Below are 26,139 nucleotides of genomic sequence, written 5' to 3'. Positions count from 1 at the left end.
GGTTCCCAGGCTTGTTTCAGAAGAGATGCAGCGGACGCTGCCGAAGCGAGCAAGCGTAAAGGACCTTGCGTTTATCCAGCAGTTTTATTTCAGTGGCTCCAAAAGACAACTACTCTTAGTGTCAACCTTGGCAGTTCACCTTACAGAATACTGGCATATGGGTATCTTGACTAACACGCTAACTGTTTAACAGCATGGAACAAAATAAAACCATTAAAAACGCGCTAGAAGCAAAGCAAAAATATATCTGCAATTGTTGGGAGAATTTGGGAGTCAAAATGCTTCCAAATCAGAAAGGAAAAAAAGATATAACAGTTTGCAAAACCAAAATTAATCTGACAAAGAGTCTTTTGCTGGAGCAGTGGCTGAAGACAACCAAAGCCAACCCTCCCAAACGCTACCAGCGTAACATCTCCATACAGCTCTCGCCACTGCACGAGGCTCAGCGCAGGCACCGGGCGCAGCCGCCCGAACCCTCGCACGACAGCTCCTGGAACTGCGGGGTTTTACCGGGTCTCTCATCCTTTATCTTTTAAAGGTCAGAGCTAATTATAGTTTCAAATATACTATGTAATAAAAGAAGCTCTCATCTTTGGGTAAGCGGAATGAAACTATTTTGGACCAGTGAAACCGTTTTGCTAAATTTATACTCAGAGCATTAGATTAAAAAAATCTACCAGGGCTAAAAAGCCTTTTGCTGGCTAAGTGCTGCATGAGCGTCACCTAACAAACTGCTCTGGCTGCACGCGCTGCAGAAATCAGTGCCGTGGTATGAATGGGTAACGCATCCTGGTCATTCATTCCACCCATGAGGAGTCTGAAATCTGTAATCCCGCTGCCAGCGTAAATCTGATTTATTATTTGGCGCAGAAGCAGCGCTCTTCCGTACAGTCTTCAGGCACGAGGTATTCACTCTTTGCCTTTAACAAGGACCAAAACGCACATGATCTAGAAACAAGCCACGTCCCAGCGGCAGGCGCTGCCGCCAGCCCCGCGCCTGCTCTCCTCACTCCTGCGGCAGAGCTGGCGCAAAGCCACGCGGGCACACGGACCAGGTACTCACCTCTGCGTCCCGGCTGGAGCTCGGGGGCGGGAGCTCTGCGGGGGGACTGTCTCGGATTTTGTTTGGGCTTGGGGGGAGTACAGTATGAAAAGAAATTCATAGAGCAGATCCAGAGTTCCTGCTCACGGGGCGGCACGCATTTCCACGGGGTGTTCTGCCCCGAGACCTACACGTTCACGATGAAAAGGCCGCACTTTACTCACTTGGAAAGAAAGTACAGTCAAGCTGAACTAAAAATACAATATTTCCCCCTTCAACTATGTGCAGTCATAAGCTTAAAATAACCCAATTTTCAACAGCTAATGGGATCCAGATGTATTGCATGAAAAACTTCTCGTGAAAGAGAAAAACACGTTTTGAGAAGCACAGAAATGTTTCCTGTTAATCCAATGCCCTTCTTTTCTACAGGCATGGAGTTTGCCGGAACGAGAACAGGAACTCGACCTTGAATTCCTATCAAAACTGTATCTAACTCACAAGTGAGACAACCATTTTAAAAGAGTTCTCCCCCACATGACCGTTCCTTGCTAAAACGAAGGAAGAAATAATGCCCCAAAATACCGTCCAATTGCAAGTTCCCAGAACTCCCCCTCCGGCACTTACCCTGGGTAAAGCTGGAACTTGCACTGCTCTGACGAGGATTATGCATTCCTGTTACCCAACTGTGTTTTTATAAACATAAAAACATCAACCGCTTGCTTCGTATGGAGACTGGAGCGTAACTTGCCAGTGCAAGAGAAAGCTCTGAGAAAACAAACTCAACGCGCCTGTGTCTGATCGCCCACACGTCTCCAGGCTCCGACGATCCCACCTAAGCTCTCTACCCTCATCTACGAGGATGATCCGAGGGCTGGAGCACCTCTCCTATGAGGAGAGGCTGAGAGAGTTGGGGCTGTTCAGCCTGGAGAAGAGAAGGCTCTGGGGAGACCTTCTTGCGGCCTTCCAGTCCCTAAAGGGGCCTACAGGAGAGCCGGGGAGGGACTTCTTACTGGGACATGTAGCGATAGGAGGAGGGGGAATGGCTTTAAACTGGAAGAGGGCAGGTTCAGACTGAACATTAGTTTTTCCCTGTGAGGGTGGTGAGGCACTGGCGCAGGTTGCCCAGAGAGGCTGTTGCCCCATCCCTGGAGGTGTTCAAGGCCAGGCTGGAGGTGGCCGTGGGCAACCTGGGCTGAGGGGAGGTGTCCCTGCCTATGGCAGGGGGTTGGAACGGGATGATCTTCAAGGTCCTTTCCAACCTAAACCATTCTATGATTCTACTCTCTTTCTCTCCCAGTATAAAGCTTTCTTAGAGTAAATTTATTTATATGTGATTTCTTGGTTACGCTGGGTAGTTCCTCCACTCTAGGAAACGATGCCAACTACACACTAACAAACACCTTAAGAAAGAGGAGGGAAGAGAAAAGGAAAGATACACCTCTAAAGCTCTCTGCTCTGCAGAAGAAATGAAGTTGGCACCAATCAGCTCAACACCATGAAGAGTTTAGTATTGGATCGCTTAGAGAAAGGTCTGACAACCTGAGCTGCCAACAGCAGCCAAAGACTCTACATCAAACACCAGAGACACTGCCACCAAGACCTCCTCTGCCTGTCCATGACGGCCCTTTGTCAGAGGGACGGGTCAGTGGGACACAGGACCAAGCACAGCGCTTCCAAGTGGCTGCGGCACTCCCCAGCCTGGGCACGGGAACATCCATCAGCACTGCAAACGTTTCAGACAACACCTCCGCCATAGAGCCTTATCAGCCACGGAGATCTCCCAGCCAGCAAACCCCAGGCTGACCTAAATGACACAGAAGTAGTTCTGGTTTCAGCCCAGGCACGGGGCGGGCACACGCCCGGGGTTATTGCTCGCAGCGCGCAGCACATCCAGGAACAGCAGGCACGGGCTGGGAGAGCCTGCTGCAGAGAGGGTACGGGCCAAAGGAACGAGCGGCCCCCAGCCCAGCAGGCTCGGGACCTCACTATAAAACAAAGGAAACTCAAAGAAACAGTAAAAAGAAATGCTCGGTAATTTCTACCCCTATCTCTTCCTAAGCCGAAGCATTTTCAGGTTTCCTGGAGGACACGCGGCGATGACAAAGGCAGCCAAAGGCACAGCTCTCTGCGCGTTCCAGAAGTCAATCCATGATCATCAGAATGTTCTGAATTTAGAGGGATTTTACTGATCCAAACAACAGTTTTTCAGCTGTTGTACTGGAAGAAAGAAGAGAAAGTATTTTACATAAACTCGTTAAAAAAAATTACAGCTATAAGTGCTAATTACCTCAGCTGACATCAAACCAGCCAACATCAATGAGCTGTTCTGCTGTTTGGGTTTTTTTGTTAAAAAACAAGCATTAGAGCGGATGTGAGCCCGTAGGAAGAAGTCAAGACTGTAAGAGTGAGTGGAAATGCGAGTTACTCACGACAGGCACGACGGTAGCCCAGGTAGCCGACAGAAGCAATCGGTCATTCCCCCCATGAGAAACACCCAACGCTCACTGGAAGTCATTTGACAACCGACCTTGGCAGCTGCCGCCTTTGGTCTCAGTACATTACTGCAGATTTCAGTTTTTTACTTTACCCAAAATACAAGTCTCTATGTCAAGAACACTTCCCTAAAAAACACCTTTAGAGCTCCGAGTTCTTAGCAGTGCACCTAAACTTCTCTCTTCTTGGACGCTGAGAAGCAGAAGTTAAATTACTCAGGTCGAGGCCAGTTGTGTAAAACCAAGAATTGAATCTCGTGGTCCATCCCATCAACGCTTACTGCCGCAGAAACTTCAGGTACTTGTGTTTCTGGTGACAGCAGACGGGTACTTCAGGCCCGTCCCTGCAGGTCACCACAAAGGCAGTGGAGAAAACCTGTCCCAAATGTGTAAACGATGCCTGTGCAACTCATGGTAAGAGTGAGAGCTGGAAACGCAGGCTGTGAATAACAGCACTGACGAAGAAAAGAGAGACCCTGGAACGGTGGAGGAGCTGTTTTCTTCACAGCCACCCATCCGATGAGCAAAGGCAGCCAGGTGACTCCTGCTGTGAGGTCGTCACGGAGAGACGGCCACACTCCATGAGTGCGCTGGACACCAGCGGCCGATGACGGCCTGAAACAGAGAATGAGGACACGTTGCCCCACGAGGAAAAAATCTTGTTATGCGGATGGTTTTATCTGATGATGCAAAAATGGGCAGAAACACCTACGTTAAAGCGAGGGAAGACAGGAAAATCTTCCTCTCAGCACACCAGTGTAAGAATTATTTTGTAAAAGGCCAATATTTTATGCTCTCGCACCAGAACACTAACATTTTTAGGGACATGGTTTAGTCGTGGTCTTGGCAGTGTTAGGCTGATGGTTGGACTCGATCTTAAGGTTCCTTTCCAACTTAGACGATGCGATGATTCTCTGATTCAGCTACTAAAGCAGCCAGTTTTGACGTGACCGAGACCCAAATGAGAGCACTCACTCTCCCGGTACCCTTCTGCTGCTCAGTTTGAACACGGCACCTGCTTCGAGGAGCCTCTAAAGTGACCCTCGTCGTTCCTGGCAGGTATTCTCTTTCTCTGGATGATGTGCCATAGCCCGGGAACAGCTGTCATTTCAACAGGTTGTTCCTCGAGTTCTGAGTCCTTTAGGAGGAAAATTTACAGCAACCTTACAGGCAGCGAGCTGAGTAACTGCAGGTCAGGCAGGACACGGACTTTACCGTGGCAGCACCTCCTGCCGTCACGCACAGAAGGGCAGAAGCAGCAGCGCATCTCTTCTCCCTCACTTTTCAGGCATCGCAATCAAAAAAGGGGCATGAAAGGTATTTCCGTATCAGACGTGTGAAGAAGGGGAGAGATTAATTGTGCAACAACACGCCCACTCAGCGGGTTCCCGCTGGCTGTCAGGGCCCGCGAGGGGAACCGCAGGCAGGTCACGGCCACCTCCGGCGCACCGAGCATTTGGCAGCTCTACAGACACGGTCACTCAAAAGCCGGCAGCCTGCGCACGCGAGATACAGGCTTCGGAAAGACTTCTTCTCATACGTCCTCAAAAGCAAGGATGTGAACTGAAGCACAGCATCAATAAGGCACCACGGAAGCAGAAGCGGAGGCAGATCTACGGCGAAGCAGGAAGCAGCACCAACGCAGCGCTCTTCTTGCGCTCCGTCCTGAAACGTTCACCTTGCAACGCAGTTTAACCCTCTGACTTGCAACAGCAACACCAATTAACAGCAAGAGGAAACAGAGAAACTGATTTGCTCGAATGAAGCGGTACCAGTGCGTGTGCCTGCGTTAGTCGCTGCTTTCCTAGGAACGCAGTATTTTATAATATATATTTTTAAAAACACACAACAGAAATTGCAGCACACACAAAAGACACCAATGGCACTCGCTGTTGAGTACCTTTTCAAGCAGTGCCACCTCCCTGAAGAGCTTGTCAGGACCCAAAGCTTTACCTCACGGTGCCAAGTGTGAGATGCCCACAAAGCTCCAGGGAGCTTCTATCGACTGCCGTGACCGGTATCGTTGTATTTTTAATAACAACCGTTTTTTAAGAAAATGCAGTTTCTATATAACTCATTCTGTATGGGATTATTTGCTCTGAAGAATGAACACACCTGCAACCAAAACACCCGCCCGCGCAGCTCGTCCCTTGTAAAGCAGCCCCCTTTGGGCAGCGTGTGGTTGTGAAGAAACCCCCGTAAGCTATAGCGAGGATTCTTCTTACGCTTCTTTACAGAATCCTCCAGTAAAATATCTTCTTTTTTGAGTATTACTCGTGACTGCCTACTAACACCACAGCACCCTGAAGGCACGGCTGTCCCTGAGCCAGAACAACGGATGCGTTGTTTGAGGTACACAAGCGACAGATGTAATGGTTTGCTGTCACCAGAAGGAGGTCTTACGCCCGTCCCTTCCCTGGACGGTCCTGGCACGCATCAGGTCCTTCCATGAGCTGATTCAAATTGCTGATCAAGTCCTTTCACGGCTAGGTTCATTTTCCCAGGGCTGGCGAGGCGTGCTGGCTCACAGCGGGGCCCCGCGGCTGCCCAGGTCTACGCGGGGTCAGTAACGAGAGGGCAGAGACCGGCGTGCTGGGCAGAGGGAGTCCCCTGAGCAGCTCAGCCGGCCCTCAGCCTCTCTGCCGCAGACACTTAGAGCCAACCTACGCGGGACCGTATGCTTCGGGCGCTTTGTTTTGGGGTAACAGAACACGTTTCTAGGTTGCTGACTCAAACAGAGCCGATTAGAGGTGGCCAAACATGACCCATATAGGAAGCTAACGTAGGCGTTCGAAGAGGGGAAGATGTGGTCACGTTTCTTTGAATTCCCCTCTGGGCTTCGGCGTGACTGCATCGGGGCTGCTCTCCCCCAGGCTCAAGAGCTCCGTACAGCTCATTAGCTCTCGGGCCTCTTTGATCGTTGTTACTGCAGCTTGCCTCTGCCAATATACATTCTAATAAAGGAAAATAAGCAGTTTAAAAATCTCATCTCCTTATGACAGAGGATCTCCAACTCAGCAGCACAACCTGGAACCGGCAAAGGTTTGCAGGTCGCTCTCCCAGCGACCACCCCACCGGTGCTGGTGGGGCGTCTCACTGACTCGTCCACCTAAGGAGGACTGCGGGATGACTCACCGACTCGTCCCCCTAACGGGGATTTGTTGCCAAGATACACACGCCTGAAAACAAGCCTCCGAGGGCAGCATGAGCGCCTGCCAGAGGATTATTTGATTACTGTGTGTTTCAGGTGCACGTGAGAGGGAGAAGCCGTTGTGCCTGGGCTGTAGCAGCATTTACCGCCGAGACGGCACGAGCACAAGGGTTTAACTTTTTAGAGGAGAACCATGAATTACCCACTCCACTGGAGCTTCCTGGTTTCCCCCCTGTGAAGTAGTGGGGTTTTTTTTCACTGGTGAAACCACACAGTTGACCTGGAAACAGTTGACTTAAGACAATTTAGGAATTCGCGACATAACTTTTAGGCAGAGAAACTGCTGAAGATAATACGACGCTGACGAACACATTTAACAGCAGCTCTCGGGTACTTGGCTGAAGCACAGGCTGAGAGTCTTAAATTAGTACAGCCAGTATAGATGAACTGAAACTGCTCCCTGTCTTCCCTTCTCTGCATTTACCTACTGGCACTCGAGTGACACGACCCCAAGCTCCCCGGGGCAGGAATCCTGCGAACAGCATCCAGCACGGCGGCCTCTGACCATGCCAAAGCAGGGCTGTAACGTGCCCAGCCGAGCTATCGGACTGCAGGAAACTTAGTGAAGATTAAACTTAGTTTCTTCTCTGCTGTTGAGAGACCAGTTTCTACAGACCGCTGTCAAAAGATATCAAAATGAAGGTATTGCAGCTCTTCCTCGCAGTTGTTTGTGATTAACTCTTCCTGACTCTCTCCGTATGGGAATGATCGCTCGGGAACAGCAAGGTCCGCATGTGGAATTAATTGTCGGCAGCACTGCCAACTCGCACCCCAAACCAATTTTCATTAATTTGCAAACGTATATCAAAAATAGCCGAGAAACGTTAAATCTTGTCAGCCGCAACCCGGGAGCGCGTGGGGCCCATGGGCAGCGGGAGCGGAGGCCGCTGCAGCGGCGCAGCCAAAAAAGCGACTCCCGCTGTGGATTCCACAGCTCTGAACTGAAAACAGAGAAAGAGCCACGCTGAGATACTTACAGCTCCGGTGAAACACAAACAGCGCTTAAAAACTCGCCTCTCCATCGACCCCCAGGCTGCGCTCCCCGTTGCCGTTGTTGTGCCCTCGCCCATCGCTGCAGACCGGCTCCTCCGAGCGTCCCGGGAGCTCCGACATGCAGACGCAATGGCGCAGAAACAAAAAATTGTTGGTCTTTTTTTTTTTTTTTTTTTTTTTTCCCCCAGCAAGAAACTACGCAGTCAAATTTGAAGTCCTGGGCTGAGGCACGGCCGTGGCTGTGTATTACACTGGCAAAATAAGGCTTTTAAGAGGACACAAAAAATCAATCTCCCTGCACTTTATTCTCAGGAGCAGTTGAAGAGATCCTGCTGATGTGAAGGACACCCCCCCTTCCCCAGGCAGGCAGACAACCAAGCTCCAAAATTAAAGTTTGGCATGTGAAAAAGCTCTTTAAAAGCAGATCGCTGGGCAGCCTGAGCTACAGCCCCCCGTAAAGAGGAGGCGCTGCTTGCAGGAGGACCAGGCGAGACCCCCGCGTCCCCCTGACTGCCACCAGCCCCCCCGGACAGGCGCAGGGACGGAGCGGAGGGGCAGGGAAAGCGTCCTCACCACACACAGCCGTTTGCTTCAACTGACACAGATCTTGTTACTCGGAGTGACCGCCTGCTTGGGAATCAAGGTGGTAACCGGCGGGTGAACCTCCTCCATCTGTCTATGATATACGGAAAGAAACTGCAAAGTCTTAAAGACATCAGCGCACGCAGCCATGAGACCATCAGCAAAAGCTTTAATGCTTCCAAAAACTAGAAAATTGCTGTGGGCCATGTTTTGAGGGGAAAAGAATTAACTACCGAACTAGAAGACGGCACACTGCTGAGGGCACAGGGAGCGTGGCCGCATTGTCGTCAGTAAGGAGAGAGACAGCCTGAAGCACTGAGACACGAGACACGGACTTCGTTTTAAAAGATCTGATTTCCCACAAGTGATGAAGACACGAGCAAATCTGGTAAGAAAAACGTTGCCGAGAAAGCAGAAGTGAAAACTGCAGATCGTTAGAGAGATGTTCATTAGACCATCAGTAAGTCACAGGTAATTGCATTACCCATTGGAAATATGGAATAGGATAATTCTTCTCCTAGAGGAGTAGTGAAGGAAGCAATTAAAATAAGAAATGTACTATATATTGCTACGAGTCCTTCACAGCTGAAGATGACTACCAAGCTGTAGCAACCACTGCAAGTTCCAACTTTGCTACTATTGACGCTGAAAACACGACGAGGTGGTTACGTGGCCAATACTGATTTGGAAAGCAAAGTGCAGGGAAAACGCCAGTTCCTCTGCGGTAAGCACAGGGCACCGCTACTGAGCTGGGACTTTTAGAATACATGTTATCCAGTTCTTAAAAATGACATATCAGTATGGCTAAAAACATTTTTATCCTCTATTGGATGTTTCCGGTCAGTCTGGGCAAACACTGTACAACACCCATCAACGGCGAGGAAGATCCCCCACCCCTGCATTTCACCAGTGCGCGCGTGTATGGATGGTTTATACACGGTCGGGCAGGAAATTCAACCAAATTCAGTGCGCTTACGACAAACACCATAACACAGTCAGGTCCCGTTAGAGACGCCTCATTTGCACGGAGCGGGTGCTGCGGCCGCGGCCCGACGCGCTGGTGGCAGCGCGCTTCCCAGCCGAGGCGCAGACGCTCCCGGCTGCCTCAAACACAGCTCGCGCCGCGCAGATCGACAGAGCCCCCGCCGGCGGCAGCGTCTGCCCCGCACACCGGGCACTGCCGCTGCTCTGCCGACGGGGTTTCGCGGGCACGAGCCATTTTACTGCAGGAGACGGTTCATCTCCTTGGCAGACTGACTGGACAGAAACAGCGCTGTGCTTGGTCCTCTAATCACTAACACATTGTTTAACCTGGTTTCCCTCCAGCAGTTCCGAGTTACACAGTGACACATCTCTTTACCACGTCTCTCTGGAAACTTTTGTTTTTAATGGTTTTTGCAACGGCGACAGAAGGAAGCAGAGTCTGAAGATGTCTCGGTCCGCCGGCCCGGCTGAACGCCACCGGACCTAACCGCTGCGCACCACGCGTCCTGGCTGCTCCTCCCGCGGCCTGGTCAGCAGCACGCTACTCCACGTGTGGAGAAAAAACCTGTCTGACAGCAAAGAACATCAGGAGGCTGTCAAGATATCCAAGCAGCGTGTTCATAAATTGTCTGGAAAAATAAGCAAACAGTGAAGTGGCAGAGTTCACTGATGACACCAAGGAGTTCAGGGAAAAATACCTGGGCTGATGGACAACTCGTACAATGACCACAATGAACGTTATCCAGTATGACAATAAACACTTGCACAAAAGCCTCAGGTCAACAGTGGTCAAAGCGAGCAGAATGATAGGAAATACCACAAAAGAAATACCGAACAGAAACGAAACATAAATGCATCTACTTCTTGAAGGCTGTGTGCCATCTTCATACTGGCTCTAAGTACATCTGGGTGAGCTAGAAAAGCCCAACAAGGATGGGATGGCGCTTACACGAGGAACAAGAAGGGTCATTCACCCTGGAAGAGATAACTGACGAGCGATATGATGAGTGTGTAAAATCCTGGATGGCACGGTAAAGCGAACAGTTCCGACTCAAACACAAGAGCCGGGGAGCATGAAAGCAATTTAGACAACGCTAGGTTTTAAAATCCAGCCCAAGCAAAAGGAGATACTCCTTTGCACAGCACCTCAAGCAGCGGAAACCCTCACTGCGGGGCAGTGCAAGTGCTACAAATGTACAACACGTCAAAGAGGCGTTGGACCGACCCATGGACAGGCATCAAGCGAAAGACAGCCTCTGCGCCCAAAGTCCCGGAGCCACAGACCGACGGATGATGTGAAACCCCTTGTGATGTTCTGGTGCTCTTTTTGCACCTTCTCTCTGGGTTACCGCTGTTGATCAACGCTGGAGCAGACTACCGGGCTACGCAGGCCTGCGATCGGACTCTCGATTGCCGTTCCTGAGCACACCGAGCTTCAATGAGCGCAACGGAGACTGAGCTGGAGTCTTCATTCCTACGACCTCGAGCTGTCAGACTGCCAGTGCTGCGGACTGTGATTTCTGCCTTCAAAAAAACCACCCAGCAAAGTTTCTTCTGCATGCAGACATGGAAGACACACAACCTCAGTATCGCAGCACACACAGTTCAAAAAACACCCAGTACTGGTTCAATACAGAACAAGTTTAAGATGAAAGGGAATAAGGAAAAAATAGATGCAGAGAGGTGAAAGCAGGATCCGGTCATGGCAGTGAAACGAGAAATTCAGGCTTTATTCAGAAACGGCTTCACGTGCAGAGAGATCAAACATCTCCTGAACAGGCGTTTTGCTTTGAAGAACGAAGCAGGTCCTCGGCTGGCAGAACGGGCACTGAGGTGCCAACCACACAAGTGCCATGGGCTGGGAGGCCGGCAGCCCTTCAGCCCACCACTCTCAAAGCAGGAATTCCCACTGGGTTTTCCTAGTGAGTGGCCCTCGAGCCTCTCCCGTGCCCTGGCAGCGAAGGGTGCCTCCAGGGCAGGCGGCTGCCCAGCTCCCCGGCAGCTTTCCAGAGACCCGCAGGAATGCCCGGGTGGGCAGGGACCTCAAAAGATCATCTGGTCCAAGCTTCGTGGGCAAGGCAGGCCAGGTGAGATTACCCAGCACCAGTGATAGGAGGAGGGGGAATGGCTTCAAACTGGAAGAGGGCAGGTTCAGATTAAATATTAGGAAGAAGTTTTTCCCTGTGAGGGTGGTGAGGCACTGGGACAGGTTTCCCAGAGAGGCTGTTGAGGCCCCATCCCTGGAGGTGTTCAAGGCCAGGCTGGATGTGGCCGTGGGCAACCTGGGCTGGGGGGAGGTGTCCCTGCCCAGGGCAGAGGGGTGGAACGAGATGATCTTCAAGGTCCTTTCCAACCTACACCATTCTATGATCCATTCACCCCAGTTTGTCCCCCCAGTTGGATTCATGCCATGCATGATGAGCGTTAGAAGCGTTAGATGGGACACCAGGAACTCTCTGGAGGTGGAGGATGTCCAAGTCAATTATTTTCTCTCCCAGGAATTTATCCTGTTTTCATCAGGAAAATGCTTTTGTTGTCGGGAGAGTGGCCCGATGAAGCAGAGGTACATTATTACCCACGTAAACTACCCGCTCTGCCCCCCCAGCTCCTCACAAAGCCCGCCAGCTCCGTAGTTCCCACCCTGCCCTCAATTACACATAAGCCTGATGGGAAACTGGACGATCTTCAGGGTCGCTTCCAACCTAAACCATTCTATGATTCTATGATTCTCCAACTGCATCTTGAAAGTCCCCAGTGGGGGCTCCACCACGTCCCCGGGGAGGTTGTTCCAGCATAGATTGTTCTGACTGTAAAAAATGTCTTTCTTATGTTGAAATTGAGTCTCTCCTGGTTCAACTTGTACTCATGGCCCTTTCTCTTCTCCATGCAGCTCCTTGAGGAGGAGTTTGTTATTTCCAAGTTTCTGTTCTACTTCTACAACAGAGCTTAGAAGAGCAGCAGGTCACAGATGACCTTTTTTCCTAGAGAGGAAAGGCACCCGGCATACGTTTTTGTGGGTAAAAATTGAACATGACACTGTATGTGAGGCTAAAATGCAAAGTCACCGAGATGTTGTTTGACAGGGAACGACAGAACGAACTGCAAAAATCTCAAAGGCCAGCCAGAGAAGTGGAAGCAATGGAGACACAACCCCCGATGAGACAGCTCATTCACAGAGCAGCCCCCGCCCAGACAGGGCTGCACGCGCTTCCCTTTGCGTACCCACGCACGGCTGGTGACAGGAGATGGGACACAGACTTGTAGAATCATTCAGGCTGGAAAAGACCCTTAAGATCATCGAGTCCAACCATCAGCCCAGCTCTGCCCAGCCCCCCACCAACCCACGTCCCTCAGCACCACGGCTGCCCCTCTGTTAAACCCCTCCAGGGACGGCGACTCCACCACGACCCTGGGCAGCCTCTGCCAGTGCTTCACGACCCTTTTGGGGAAGACATTTCTCCTAATCTCCATCCTAAACCTCCCCTGGCGCAACTTGAGGCTGTTTCCTCTCATTCCATCATGTGCCACATGAGCCAGCCCATCCTCTGCAGGTACTGCACAGCAAATCCTTCCCTGCTCCGCGTGCAGCCTGGTACAACCAGCTCCTGCGCGTCCTCGCAGGCCGGCACCGAGAGGAGACTTCATCGCTTTGAATAAGAGCATTTCCACCGCTCTGGGGTCCTGAGGTCGAAGCAGGCTGCCCCTCAAGCCTGTCAGTGTTCGTCTCCTACCAGCCGGAGACCTCCTGAGCGCAGAGAAACGCCTGGAGGCGCTCCTGCCCCGTCCCGCACCGCAGAGCCTGCTCTCGGGCCTGCCGGCCAGAAGGTTTCTAGTTGTAATGCAATATAGTTGGAAAGTCCGGATGAAATAATACATCGACGCGCAGCGACTCGTAACAAACATGCATGCGCCGGACCTTCCTAAGCCTCCAGCTCAGAGAAGCACCGGAGAAACCTGCTGAGCGCCACCAGAAAGCATCAGGACAGCAAAGCGCAGGACTGGGACAGAAGGGGTTTGCTGTTCCTCCGCCCGCCCCGCGCAGCTGCAGCCACACGCAACAGCTTCCAATTCCTCTTTGCTCTCACACTCCAGCTCGCTGGCTGACTCCTTCCAGCTCATCACGCCTCCAGTGCACATGGATGTCCCCGAGGGCGCAGGGACGGCACTGCGCGGGGGGACCGCTGCCAGAGGACCGGGCACCCTCCCCAGCTACCGCACGCAAGCGGCCGAGCTCCCGCAGGGCTGATGCTGCCCTCCCAAACGGGCACCTCTGGGGCCAAACACCCCTGAGAAAACTGGCTTTTTCCAAAAAATGCCTGCCGTATCAAATGGCTGCCCACTCTTCAGCCGTCTGCAGAACAAATTAGGGACTTACAAGTCACGTTTCCTTGCATTTCAGCGGAAATAATTTTGGAGCCATACAGTACCTTAGAAAAACTGTGCTCATGGGAATAACCACCCCAAAAGGGCTGTCCTCCCCACGTCGGTCGGGGACAGAGGGCAGGAGCGATGCCCGAGGCTTCTCTGGTCCCTGCACCGAACAGCCGTACGATGCCACCTGTTCCGAGCACGGTGTGGTTGGTCCCAGCCCGTGAGCTGAGCGTTGGTTAAAGTGCTGGGAAAGGACCCCAAAAGTTTGCTCGGTAAAAGCACAGACTGAAGGTGTCCCGCAGAAAAGCCACCAGTCCTTCCTTCAGGAAGCCTGAGGATTTTTAGCTGCTGAGGAAAACTCCCGCATGGGAATCTCCATGCAAAAAAAGTCTTCTACTGTAGATTTTAAGTTTATAACCCATTTTTCTACATGTCCAAAATGCCTCCCAAAGGCAGAGCCACGGGGAAGCGCCTGTGACCACGGCCTAATGACTGGTGCTCACACAACTTAAAAAATACGGTGAAGCCTAATGGAAATACAACTTCCTGACTGCTCCAGAGCAAGCCCTGGGAGGCTGTATAGCCCATTAAGAAAAACTACAGCTCACTCAAAATCTGGATACTATGGAATACTAGCTTCAATAGAAGACACACTAACTTAAATAAAGGCAAAAGGAACATTTTTGGCTTCGCGTCTGCAGATTCCTTGGTAAATTGCATAATGTGATACTCGGGAAACAGCTTCCTCGTGAGTCACGAGCGCAAGCAGGAATCGGCTGTATTTAGAAAAGCTGATATTTCTACCAAATCTTTAGCAGGAAGAAACAAAATGACATAACCCAAACAGAATTCTTTTTTAAGATTTTTTTTTGGCAGCCGTTAATGGGTGCACGGCAGCAAAGCGCTTTGTGAAGACAGTGCGGTGATGAGGCCGGGGCTGCTAATTACGGAAGCTGAGAGCCACCATCACAGCACAGCTCTTCTAGTAGAAGCAGATCACACCCTCCAACTGTGAACTGGTATTTTGGCGCGTCCGGACTCCCGAGGTTTTCCTCCACACTAAGAGATAATGCACAAAATTTTAGGTATAGAACAGTGTTTTGTTTCTTATTCCTATTTTCCTAAGCATAGCCACTGGCGGTGAACATGGTGTAGAAGTTTAATTACTCCAGATATTCTCCTTCATTGTCCTATTTAAGAAGAGTTTATGGTGATATCCTATTTTAACCTTACTAAAACCTTCTGATCTATTTTGGCATCTAGCCAAACATAGTTCCTTTTCACTAGAGGAGAGCTCTCTTACTGCAGTGCCTCTCCCAGCGGTGTCAGTTCTAGAAGCCAAACAAGATCCTTCTCTTTCAGGATGACTCGGATTAGAAAGGGTACACCAGGGACATGGCACAAATTATAGGAAAATCCAATTTTGACAGCCATTTTCCTTGCCAGAAGCCGTGAAGCCTGGGCAGCTCTATACTGGAACCAAGTGCCTTTGCTTTCTGGTACCCGGTTGCAGAGCCGGTGTAGGCACTCATCGTGGTTCCACTCCAGTCAACTGAAGCTTTGCAGCTGACTGCAGAAACACGACTGTGTCATAGGCGTTCTGTTTCCAGACAGGGTAAGGACAGGCTGCATTAGCCTCCCTGAGCCCAGAAAGAACCCCGGCTGCACAGCCGAGGCGCGCACACGGACAGTGGCACCCAGCAGCTGCCTTTCACCGTCACACAGTGCATTGCAACAAACTACTTGCAAGTTGTCCTACAAAGTGAAATGGTGATAAAAGCATCTGGAACGAGGCATTTACACCGAGTTTCGGGATGATTTAACCCAACCCAGAACCCAAGGAGCCTTGGCGGCACCCCTCCACAAGCACCACACGCAAACAAAGCTTTGCTTTTACTGTCAAACTCCAAAGGCGACAGCCGAGTAGCTGCCTCAAAGCCAAAGGAAAGGTGTCCGTCTCAGCTCCGATGGGCAGAGGGACCCCCCGCCAGGAGCGCACCCGCTTCACTCCCCAGAGCGAAAACCTGCCGCAGCTGCCTGCCGAACCAACCGCATCTTACCTTCCCGCGGAACGGCACACAGCTGCTCCATGAACATCACCGCCGCCGCTCCGCCACCGGCGCTGCCCCTGGCGCCCTCCCGCCGTCGGCGCCCGCCCGCAGGTACAGCCAAGGCCGTAGCGGGCTTGGTTTTAAACTTTTCCCCCTGTGCTCCTGATTGGTCCTGTCCGACGCCCATGTGGGTCTGCCAACGCACAAAGGTTTCGATCCTCTCTAAAATCAAAGTGTCAGTTTTGCTGCTGTCAGAGCACTTTATTTTTGTACATATAAGGAAGTGACTGTTGATGTTATCTGAACGCGCTTCCTGTTTTATATGTATATGAGCAAAAATAATGTCTCGTTAAGCTAAATTGCAGTCTCCAAGAGCTCAAGTCAAAGCCTCCAAGCAAAATAACACGAGCAGAGCTCATCTGTTCGCTGTCTACCCCAGTTTGCGCTCACTTTGTTGATTTTTATCAGGATTCTGTATTCTCACAATAAAACCTGTCCTCCCCAGTCCTTGCCAAAAAAAGAAGCTGCGCCCTGCACTAACGCCGCTTCCTACCGAGGCTCTGGGGATCGCCCAATTCCAACGGCCTCGGTGGACGCCGACACCTCACCCACCACGTAGGTGACAACACGGCCAGCAGCCACGCCACGCCACGCGACAAGTCTGGCTGAATTTGGGCTATTCTTAAATTCAAGTGACTAGATTTTTTCGTTAATGAGGAAGGAGGCTTTTGTGTGTTTCGTGTAAGCACAGACAGCCCAGGAAGCGGCCGTGTAGGAGTGCTGCATTCCAGAGCTGATGCTACACAGCTCAGCGCTGAGGGAACCTTTCCAATTGGAAATTCATGGTTTTCCGGTTACTTTAAAGCAGAGTAAGCAAAGTACCAACTGCAAATAAAACCTGTTTCACCGTAGAAACTCTTCTACCCCTGTAGAAGCAAACAGCAGTAAAAGGCACAAAGGCACCACGGAGGAGAGCTGCCTGCATGAGCGCCGTGTCTCCTGTCCCCCGGGACCAGGACTGTCCCCCCCGGCGGTGCCGCGAGGGGCAGGTGCTGCCGCTGCCGCCCCGTCCCTGCGACCGGGAGCGGGTTACCAGTAAGCGGGTTACCAGACCCAGATCCACAGCGCCGAGATGACCCGCGGCTGGGAGTGAGCTGAAGCCCTTCGCGCTTTCTACTTTCATCGCGCTTTTCGTGGCGGCTCCTTGGATATTAAACGCAAGTCAGTTTTTATACGCAGCACGGGTATGAAACTTGAGGTCGTGCTGGAGGAAACCAAAAGAATCTTTTCGGATGCATACAGTGAAATACTGAAAATGAAAGAAAGTTTCCTTCCCCGTGGACTTCAGAGCCCAGGGGTTTTTATATATGCCTGAGACTGTCGGCTCTGCGTACAGCTGGTCTGCGCTCTGAGAAACTTGAACTGATGGAAGTGTAGGTTCCACTTAGAGAAAATGACTGTCTCCAAAATAACAGTGAGTTACAGCCTGTGACCTAAGACAGATGTCTTAAAAATATTAGAATTTAAAAATGTTTCATGCAAAGATTTGTTTTAACCATTTACCATCATAGTGCCTTATTTTATCTCATTAAACACTTTTGGATCACTTAATTTTATTGCAAAGTCACATGGGTGCACCCAAGAAATGGCTGTGGGAAGATAAACTAAAGGGGCTACAGGAGAGCTGGGGAGGGACTTTTTACTGGGGCATGTAGCGATAGGAGGAGGGGGAATGGCTTCAAACTGGAAGAGGGCAGGTTCAGATTGAACATTAGGAAGAAGTTTTTCCCTGTGAGGGTGGTGAGGCACTGGCACAGGTTGCCCAGAGAGGCTGTTGAGGCCCCATCCCTGGAGGTGTTCAAGGCCAGGCTGGAGGTGGCCGTGGGCAACCTGGGCTGGGGGGAGGTGTCCCTGCCTATGGCAGGGGGGTGGAACTCCATGATCTTCAAGGTCCCTTCCAACCTAAACCATTCCATGATTCTACGAAACTAGGTGCCTTATTTAGTGAGAGAAGAGTGAGAGCTGCCACAGCAATACGAACTCACGAGCCCTAGAACTAGCAAAGTCCAATTTGCTGGACATTATGTCCTGGCATCGATTGATTTGAATGTCTGCAAACAGCCAAGCTCCAGAAGTTTCTTCTGCAGCCGGGGCAGCTGCATCGCCCTTGCGGATATCCACACGTCTACTAAAGCACGAGGAGTTCCAGCTACAGCTTTTGCACCGTGGGAGCAGCTCCGGCGCCTCTTCCCCCTTCCCAGCCAGCGAGCATTGTGAAAAGCAGGGACGGAACGATCTTTTTAACCCCTCCAGCTACTCACTGAAGTTTGGGTGAAATTAGTTTTAAAAGCTACAGTTCAAAACCAGACCAAAAAGCAAGAGCCAAATCAAGAGCCAAGCCTTGTTTCCAAACCTGAAAAAAGATAACATCATGGGTGCACCCAACCCTGGACATGCCGCAGGACCAGCTCGGTGGAAGCATGTGCGTTTCTGCAGCCCGTGACAGAAGATGACGGGATCAGCCTCACGTTCAGCCACCTTGAATTTCCCAGAAAATGAGCAGGTTCCCATGTGCTGCCTCACCCGGGATGGCTTTTGCCGAGAATCCCTAACAAAGCTCTCTCCCGCACTTCAGGGCTCTTCATAGCTCCTCCGCTGCGTGGCACAGCTGCACCAACATCAAACAAGCTGCCTGGGAACAGAGGAGTCAATCCAGACATTCACTTAAATCTGCTGTTGTTAAGCATCCTTCAGGAACTGACGGTTCCCCCAGAGCAGCGTGCCGGTGCCAAGCTCTGCGGCAAAAGCCTCTGCCGCTAACACGGGAGCCCTCACTCTGCCCGTGTGCCCCTCCGCGGGCATACCCGGGAAGGGAAAGGGGCACCATAAATTTGTAGGGTTTTTGGAATTTAGTGTATCTTTTCCTTTTTTAAAGACATTTTTTGCAAAGAAGTCTCTTTTGTTTATGTATGTCCTTCATTACATACTTCTAAAATCCCTCACGAAACACGTGGACTGACACAACACCCACCAAGTGTCTCGAACCCAGCGGTCAGGATACCGTTCATTCAAAGTGAACATCAGACATCTGACGGCGTTTATTTATTAGAGTGCACCATATGTGCCTAAGTTTTTCAGCTTTTGTCCTTTCATTTTAAATGTCCAAAGCAAACCTACGCTGCGGGGGAAAAAATAAAAGAAAGAGATTGAGAAGACATTCCTCCTGCTTCTTCTGGAGGGTTTTTGCTTTTGGAAAGGTGCTCGTCAGACAGGATTCAAAGTACTGGAGCTGAATGGGCACGTGAGTGCCAGCAAGTCTCAACTATCTACCTTAACAAAAATAAACCAAAATGAATTGCTGTCTTCTTGGATACCAAAAGGATATGCTCATTGGCGAGCGGCACTGCAGGAGTCCCCGGGGACCTCTAAAGCACTGTGAGCGGGGTGGCAGAGGTGGCGCCTGGGGACAGTCGAAGCGGCACAGCACCGCTGCTCTCCATCCTCACGCAAAGCGAGAAAGAGGAAATACGCGCTGCAGACCAAAAACTCAAGAAGTGGCTGAAGCAGCAAAGCGCCCCTGGGGAAAGCCCCTGGTGCGGTCGCTCCCTTTCCCCGGCGATGCCTGACACAGCAGCACCCACCGGCACCGAACAGGGCCCGTCTGCCCCGTGCTGAGGGACAGCGCACGGCCACGCCGCACAAGCCCATCGTCTCGTTTTGCTGTAAGACGGAGCTTACCAGGGAAGTCCCGACAGCACACGTTTCCTGACTGGAGCTAACCCCGGCAGCTTCGGGGGGCACTGCCAGCTGTGCTCCTGCTCGCCCCACGGCCCCCTGCCCACCGCAGCAGGAGGAGGGGTGCTCAGAACTGGCAGGATTGGACCTTTCCTCAGTGAAATCCAGCTAATATTGCAAGCCAAAATCCCAGCTCTGCAAAAAAACAGCCATCCATGAAAGGGCCCCGGAGATGCTGGGAGGGCTGAAGCATCTCTCCTATGAGGACAGGCGGGGAGAGGTGGGGGGGTCAGCCTGGAGAAGAGAAGGCTCCGCGGAGACCTCCGAGCCCCTTCCAGTGCCTAAAGGGGCTCCAGGAGAGCTGGGGAGGACTCTGGGTCAGGGAGGGGAGCCGTGGGACGAGGGGGGACGGTTTGACACTGGAAGAGGGGCCATTTAGATGAGATATGAGGAAGAAATTTTTCCCAGTGCAGGCGGTGAGCCCCTGGCGCAGGGTGCCCCAAGAAGCTGTGGCTGCCCCATCCCTGGAGGTGTTCAAGGCCGGGTTGGACGGGGCTGGGAGCACCCTGGGCTGGGGGGAGGGGCCCTGCCCGGGGCAGGGGGGTGGACTAGATGACCCTTAAATGTCCCTTCCCCCAAAAACTACTCTGTGATTCAATGAACTTAGCTCGGTACTTGTAAGAACAGTTGCAGAAATGCTCAATCATTCCAGCTATGCCAAGGAGCAGTTAAGTCATTACACACCTCTCATCCCGCACCTTCCAAAGGGTGCAAACACGGCATCTTGTCTGGAGAAGGCAACAGTGGAGCGGAACACGCAGTTACAATACGTTAGCATGTTAAGAGAAATTTCCATTTTACTTGGGAATTTTGTCAGTGCAAAGCAACTCGTGGGTGATTTATGTTTGGAAGCATGAAATTCAGGTTTGGCATCTTTGGCAACTGACCTCTGAGACCCAAACACATCCAGAAACATCACTTTTCCTTCCCAGTGTGACATGGGGAAGTACATTGTAACCACCCACTTCTTGATCCTACTGTGAACCAAAACAGAGGCGGGTGGATGCCGAGCTGTCCTGCAGTGGAAAACCTCCAACAACGTGATGTTAATGTCCTTCTCCCCACTGGTGGCTCTACTGCAGCACTGAGCAGTCACTCAGTTTGTTGGTTAAGGACACAGTGCAATGTTCTTGGGAAGGCAGGGGGGCGGCAGAAAAACCTGGAAGAACTAGATGCACTGCTCCTGGGTGTGCAGCACAGTCCGCTGGTCACTGACCTGCGTAAAGGCCTTTTTACACCGAATTACAGACACCTTCTCCCCTTCGCTGCCCACAGCAGTAAAATAGCAGTGGCGTCACCAGTTCAATCCATGCGCACAAATGGTACCGGCAGATTTTAGGCCACTGTAACAGCCTGTCTTTATAAGGCAACAGATGTGATGGAAAAAAAACCCAAAGTCCTTCACAGACACAGATTATGTTAAAATCATCGCTCCTGAAAAGGAAATTACCTTTCCTTTTCCATCTGCTTTTCTTCCCATCTTTGTTACTGCACCCGTCGCTGCTGCTGCTGCTGCTGCTGCAGTTCTCAGAGCTCTGAGAGTCGGACTGGGCATCGCTGCTCTCCTCTGAGCCATCCGAGAGCTCCTTCAGCCCGTCTGGAACATCCTTCTGCAAAGGGAAGACACAGAGACAGTTACCCAATCCACAATAAACTCTTCCAATTAATAAAACACTTAGAAGTAGCAGTTTTATTTACCAAGCACCGATTGTGGATGTTTTTTGTCAGAACTTAAACACTCACGCTGTCTTCTGTGAGTTCATATAAAGTATTTACCATCTTTTACACCGCCCTCGCCATCACTTCACGGGTACGCCCTTCCTTACGCACCCGCGTACCCCTACCCTAATCACCAACTCCAACGCGCTCCGGCTTTACAAACGTCCACTCAAGTTTTGAACTTCATAACAGAAGAACAGTTGGACGGCTCGGCGTCCCACCGTCACAGGCAGCATTATTTTCCAGCCAGGTCCTCCGCAGCCCCTGCCCTGCCGACACAGGTCCTCGCAAAACCAGCGGCCGGAGCGCAGGCTGGGCGGTGGGGCTCCACGCACCCCGGGGGTTTCAGCCCCGCAAGCGCCAGCGGAGAGAACCCCAGCGGTTTTCGCCCAGTCCACACCTAAACCCAGACTGCCCTCTAGTGATTATCCCGCCGGATTCAGATTTTAACCTACACTGCAGGTTAGTGCTAATCAGTGCCAACACACTGTTTTCTGCGGATGAGGTCTTCAGCGTCACCACTGCCCAACCGCCCAAAACCGCTGGGGACGCCCCGCAGAGGCGCTGAGCCAAGGTGGGCAGGACCGCGGCCGGAGGCAGCAGCTCATCCCCACCCGACACAGCATCAGACAGCACAAAATCCTCCTGTTATACCCACTGGAAAAAGTAAATTTAACCACCTCTCCCTTTAACCAAAGACAATCGATTTCTTGTCCTTTCTCTGGAATAAGAGCAATGACTAATTTCCACGGGTAGTGCCAAGAAGTACCTAAGACAACACAAGTGTTATCAATTTAATTAATTCCAGACTTCTGCCATCAGCAAGGTGGACTAATAGGTTCAGGTATTCAATTGCATTTCCATCTGGCGCTTCACAAATAAAGTTATTTTAACTGCACATTAAAAGTTACTTGTAAACTGCAGTGGAAGAGAAGATATGACCAAAAGCAGGAAAAAATCCTTTCTTCATCAAGCGCCACCGAAGTCGACAAAGATTAAGCTTGTGTATTCCTACTGCTGACACTCCCTTCATTACACCCCCTGCATAGCTTAACCTTCGCAAAGATAATTTAGTCACCTGAGATGCAGTAATTACACATTTATCTATTCCTGTTTTTTCAAGGTGCCTCTTTCAAAGTCTTCTGCTGAGAGGAGAGGAAGCCCCGGCGTGGGGTGCCTCCCCCTCCTGCCAGGCACCGGGAACACACGTGCAGCTGGAAAACCTGGACTCCTTGGCTTTTCCTGACCTGGCATTTCTGGGGGAGGGGGTAAAGATGATGGGGCCAGACTCTTCTCAGTGGTGCCCAGAGAAAGGGAGAGAGCCAACAGGCACGAACTGAAACACGTAAATTCCACCTCCACATAAGGAAGAACTTCTCTACTGCAAGGGTGATGAAACACTGAAGAGGCTCCCAGAGAAGCTGCAGGTCTCCATCCTGGGGGTGCTGATTGACGAGAAGCTCAGCATGAGCCAGAGTGTGCGATGGCAGCCCAGAAGGCCAACCGTACCCTGGGCTGCATCAGAAGTGTGGCCAGCAGGTCAAGGGAGGGGGTTCTGCCGCTCTGCTCTGCTCTCATGAGACCCCACCTGGAGTACTGCCTCCAGCTCGGGAGGCCCCAACAGAAGAAGGACATGGACCTGCTGGAGCGTGTCCAGAGGAGAGCCACAAGGATGATCCGAGGGCTGGAGCACCTCTCCTATGAGGAGAGGCTGAGAGAGTTGGGGCTGTTCAGCCTGGAGAAGAGAAGGCTCCGGGGAGATCTTCTTGTGGCCTTCCAGTCCCTAAAGGTGCTACAGGAGAGCTGGGGAGGGACTTTCTACTGGGGCATGTAGCGATAGGAGGAGGGGGAATGGCTTCAAACTGGAAGAGGGCAGGTTCAGGTTGAACATTAAGAAGAAATTTTTCCCTGTGAGGGTGGTGAGGCACTGGCACAGGTTGCCCAGAGAGGCTGTTGAGGCCCCATCCCTGGAGGTGTTCAAGGCCAGGCTGGACGTGGCCATGGGCAACCTGGGCTGGGGGGCGGTGTCCCTGCCCAGGGCAGGGCGGTTGGAACTCCATGATCTTCAAGGTCCTTTCCAACCTAAACCATTCTATTATTCTATGATCCTTGCAGGAATTCAAAACTAGACCATGACTGAACATGATCCTGAGCTACACGCTCTAGTTGACCCCCCCATTAAACAGTGAGTTGGACAAGATGATCTCCAGAGGTCCCTTCCCACCACCACCACCATCCTGCGAGTCCAACCTCCCCTTGCTTCTGCAGACAGCAGCCCCGATGGCTCACAGAGGCCGTACAATGTCAATGGCTCTCACAGAATCATAGAATCGCTGAGGTTCGAAGGGACCTTTAAGATCATCAAGTCCAACCACTAACCTACCCTGACAAAACCACTTCTAAACCATGTCCCCAGGTACCACGTCCACCCTTTTTTTAAACACCTCCAGGGATGGTGAATCCACTCCCTCCCTGTGCCAATGTTTGATAACCCTCTCAGTGAAAAAGTTTTTCCTAATATCCAATCTAAACCTTGCCTGGCATAGCTTGAACCCATTTCCTCTCATCCTGTCACTTGCCACTAGGTAGTCTCCTTCCAGCTGGGCCTCTTCCTCCCAGTGAAAGGTCTTCACCAGTATCTTCTGATGTGGTATCCAGTCTGCACTGTGGATCCTCCGTTTTCTCAAAGTTTCCATGCAAGACGTCAGTGTAAGAGCTCCACTAACACCAACTCCGTGTGTACCTGCAGCTCACTCTCCTGCAAGTTCTGCTTTCGAAGCAGAAGTGAACTCTCAACTGCAGAACCATCTTCTCTACACTATACTTCTTCTTTCAATAAGTGAACTTATTCCTTCTAGTGAACCATACTCAATAATCACATAAAATTTGGTCCCTTAGCTGTCAGTCCTAGAAATGCAGCCGGTGAGATGGCGTGCACTGGCTTTAGTATCTGCGGTAAAAGCTGAACGAGTCAGACTTCTCCAAACATCACGTTAAAAGTATTCCTCCAGACCGGAATCTTCCAGCCCGCTGCTCAACAGCAAATCCACCGCACAGCGGGGAAGACTTCAAAGGTGAATGCCCACGGGCAGAGCTACAACACCTTCACCCAAACAGGGACAGATGCTACTTCGTATTCAATGTCAGCAATGACTTTGGGACCAACAAACCTGAAGGTGACAGAGAGAAACACACTTGGAAATCATCATGCGCAAAAACTCAGTTGGGGTGAGAGGTCTACCTGAAGGTCAATGAACTGACGTACTGGACTTCTGACTCGGCACGGCGGGTGGTTGCTGGGACAAAGGCAAAGCTCAGTGCAAGCAGGGACCCCGTGGGCGCTGCCGTGCCACGGGACGGGGAGCTCGCGGGCTGCCCCAAGGACAAGCGTGGCTGAAGGAGGGGACAGGGAGCACCTGCAGCCGCCCCACATCCCTCCTCGGCAAAGGCACCCCCAGCGTTCCCCCGCCATGGCAGCGACGCAGAGGAATCCAGGAGAAATGAGGCCACCCAGGAGTGAAAAAAGTCTAAGGCAAATAGACCCATTGCGTGTGTGCCTCGCACGTCGGTTTTGATTAGATTTTTCGATTTTACTTTTTACTTCTTTAATCTTTTTTCTCTCAACCTCTTGCCAAAATGACTCCCGTTTCTCAGCGTCAGCACATCAATTTTCAGTCTAAATCTTACGAGGGTACACGGAAAGCGAGAGCATCAGCCCCACTAACATCACCCACTCACGGGTCTTTGCAACACAAAGCACAGGGGGAAGCAATAAATACAAATACGGAGACACAGACCGGCTAAGTGGGGGTACCAGGGACAACGCCGAAGACCAAGAGGCTCCAGTCACTAACTGATGGGCCACCCGCCCCCTCCAGATGCTCCAGAGAGGGCCAACATGAACTTTGGAAGTAATACGATGGGGAAATGGAGGAAAATGAGGATTTGGGATATTGGCGGGGGGCTGCTATGGGATGATGCAAAGCTTAGAAAGGAAAGCTGAGGGGAAGGGGGTGGGGGAGGATCCAAGTGGGGGAACAAAAAAATCAGCCCCCCCAAACTCACCCCGCACGCGCAGCCTTCACAAGCCATGAAAAATACCAACTACAAGAAATTCAAATATGAGAAGTTACCAGAAATTCAGCACTTTTGCTACAAGTCCTTAAAGGTCACGGCGATTTGTTTTATTCTGTAGCATTTAGGAGTACTTGAAGTTCATCTTCCCCAGGGGACCAAGCAGACCGTCCCAGCTGGATGACAGGCCACCAACACATCCTCACTGGGGCAAATGCAGCTCACCTTGAGATTCAGAGCCGCCGCAGCGGATCACCGCTGGCTGATTTGGGGTGTTACACGGCCCTTCAGCAGCAGAGCAAGTCTGGAGCATCTAATCATTTTTAAAGAGATTAAATGTTACTCTTTGCTTCCCCCTCCCCATGCAATCACGGAATCACGGAGTTTCAGAGTTGGACGGGACCTCTCGAGACCACCCAGCCCCACTCCCCTGCCACAGCAGGACTGCCCAGAGCACATCCCTCAGCACTGCATCCAGGCGGGTCTGGAAACTCTCCAGAGAAGGGCACTCCCCCCCTCCCTGGGCAGCTGTGCCCGGGCTCTGCCACCCGAACCGGAAAGAAGTGTTTCCGTGTATTTGAACGGGACTTCCCATGTTCCAACTTGTGCCCATTGCCCCTCGTCCTGTCACTGGGAACCATTGAAAAGAGGCTCCATCCTCCTTCAGCCCCCCCTTTAGATACTTGTACGCCATAAGAAGGTCTCCCCTCAGCCTTCTCTTCTCCAGGCTAAAGAGTCCCAGCGCTCTCAGCCTTTCCTCATACGGGAGATGCTCCGATCCCTTCGTCATCTTCGTTGCCCTTCGCTGGACTCGCTCCAGCAGTT

The 26,139-nt window shown here is 51.5% G+C and overlaps 1 protein-coding gene across 1 annotated transcript in view; it reads right to left on the bottom strand.

Moving 5' to 3' along the window:
- ASXL2 (ASXL transcriptional regulator 2) overlaps window positions 1-26,139 on the bottom strand; it is a 122,366-nt gene that overhangs the window by 36,712 nt on the left and 59,515 nt on the right. The window contains exon 4 of the mRNA XM_082480783.1: window positions 20,972-21,131. Within this exon, the coding sequence (XP_082336909.1) occupies window positions 20,972-21,131 (160 nt within the window). The remainder of the gene's footprint in view (window positions 1-20,971; window positions 21,132-26,139) is intronic.

Source organism: Vanellus vanellus, assembly GCF_965231255.1.
Source record: "Vanellus vanellus genome assembly, chromosome: 3".
Classification (NCBI taxonomy): domain Eukaryota; kingdom Metazoa; phylum Chordata; class Aves; order Charadriiformes; family Charadriidae; genus Vanellus; species Vanellus vanellus.
This window is presented reverse-complemented; position numbering and strand designations above follow the sequence as displayed.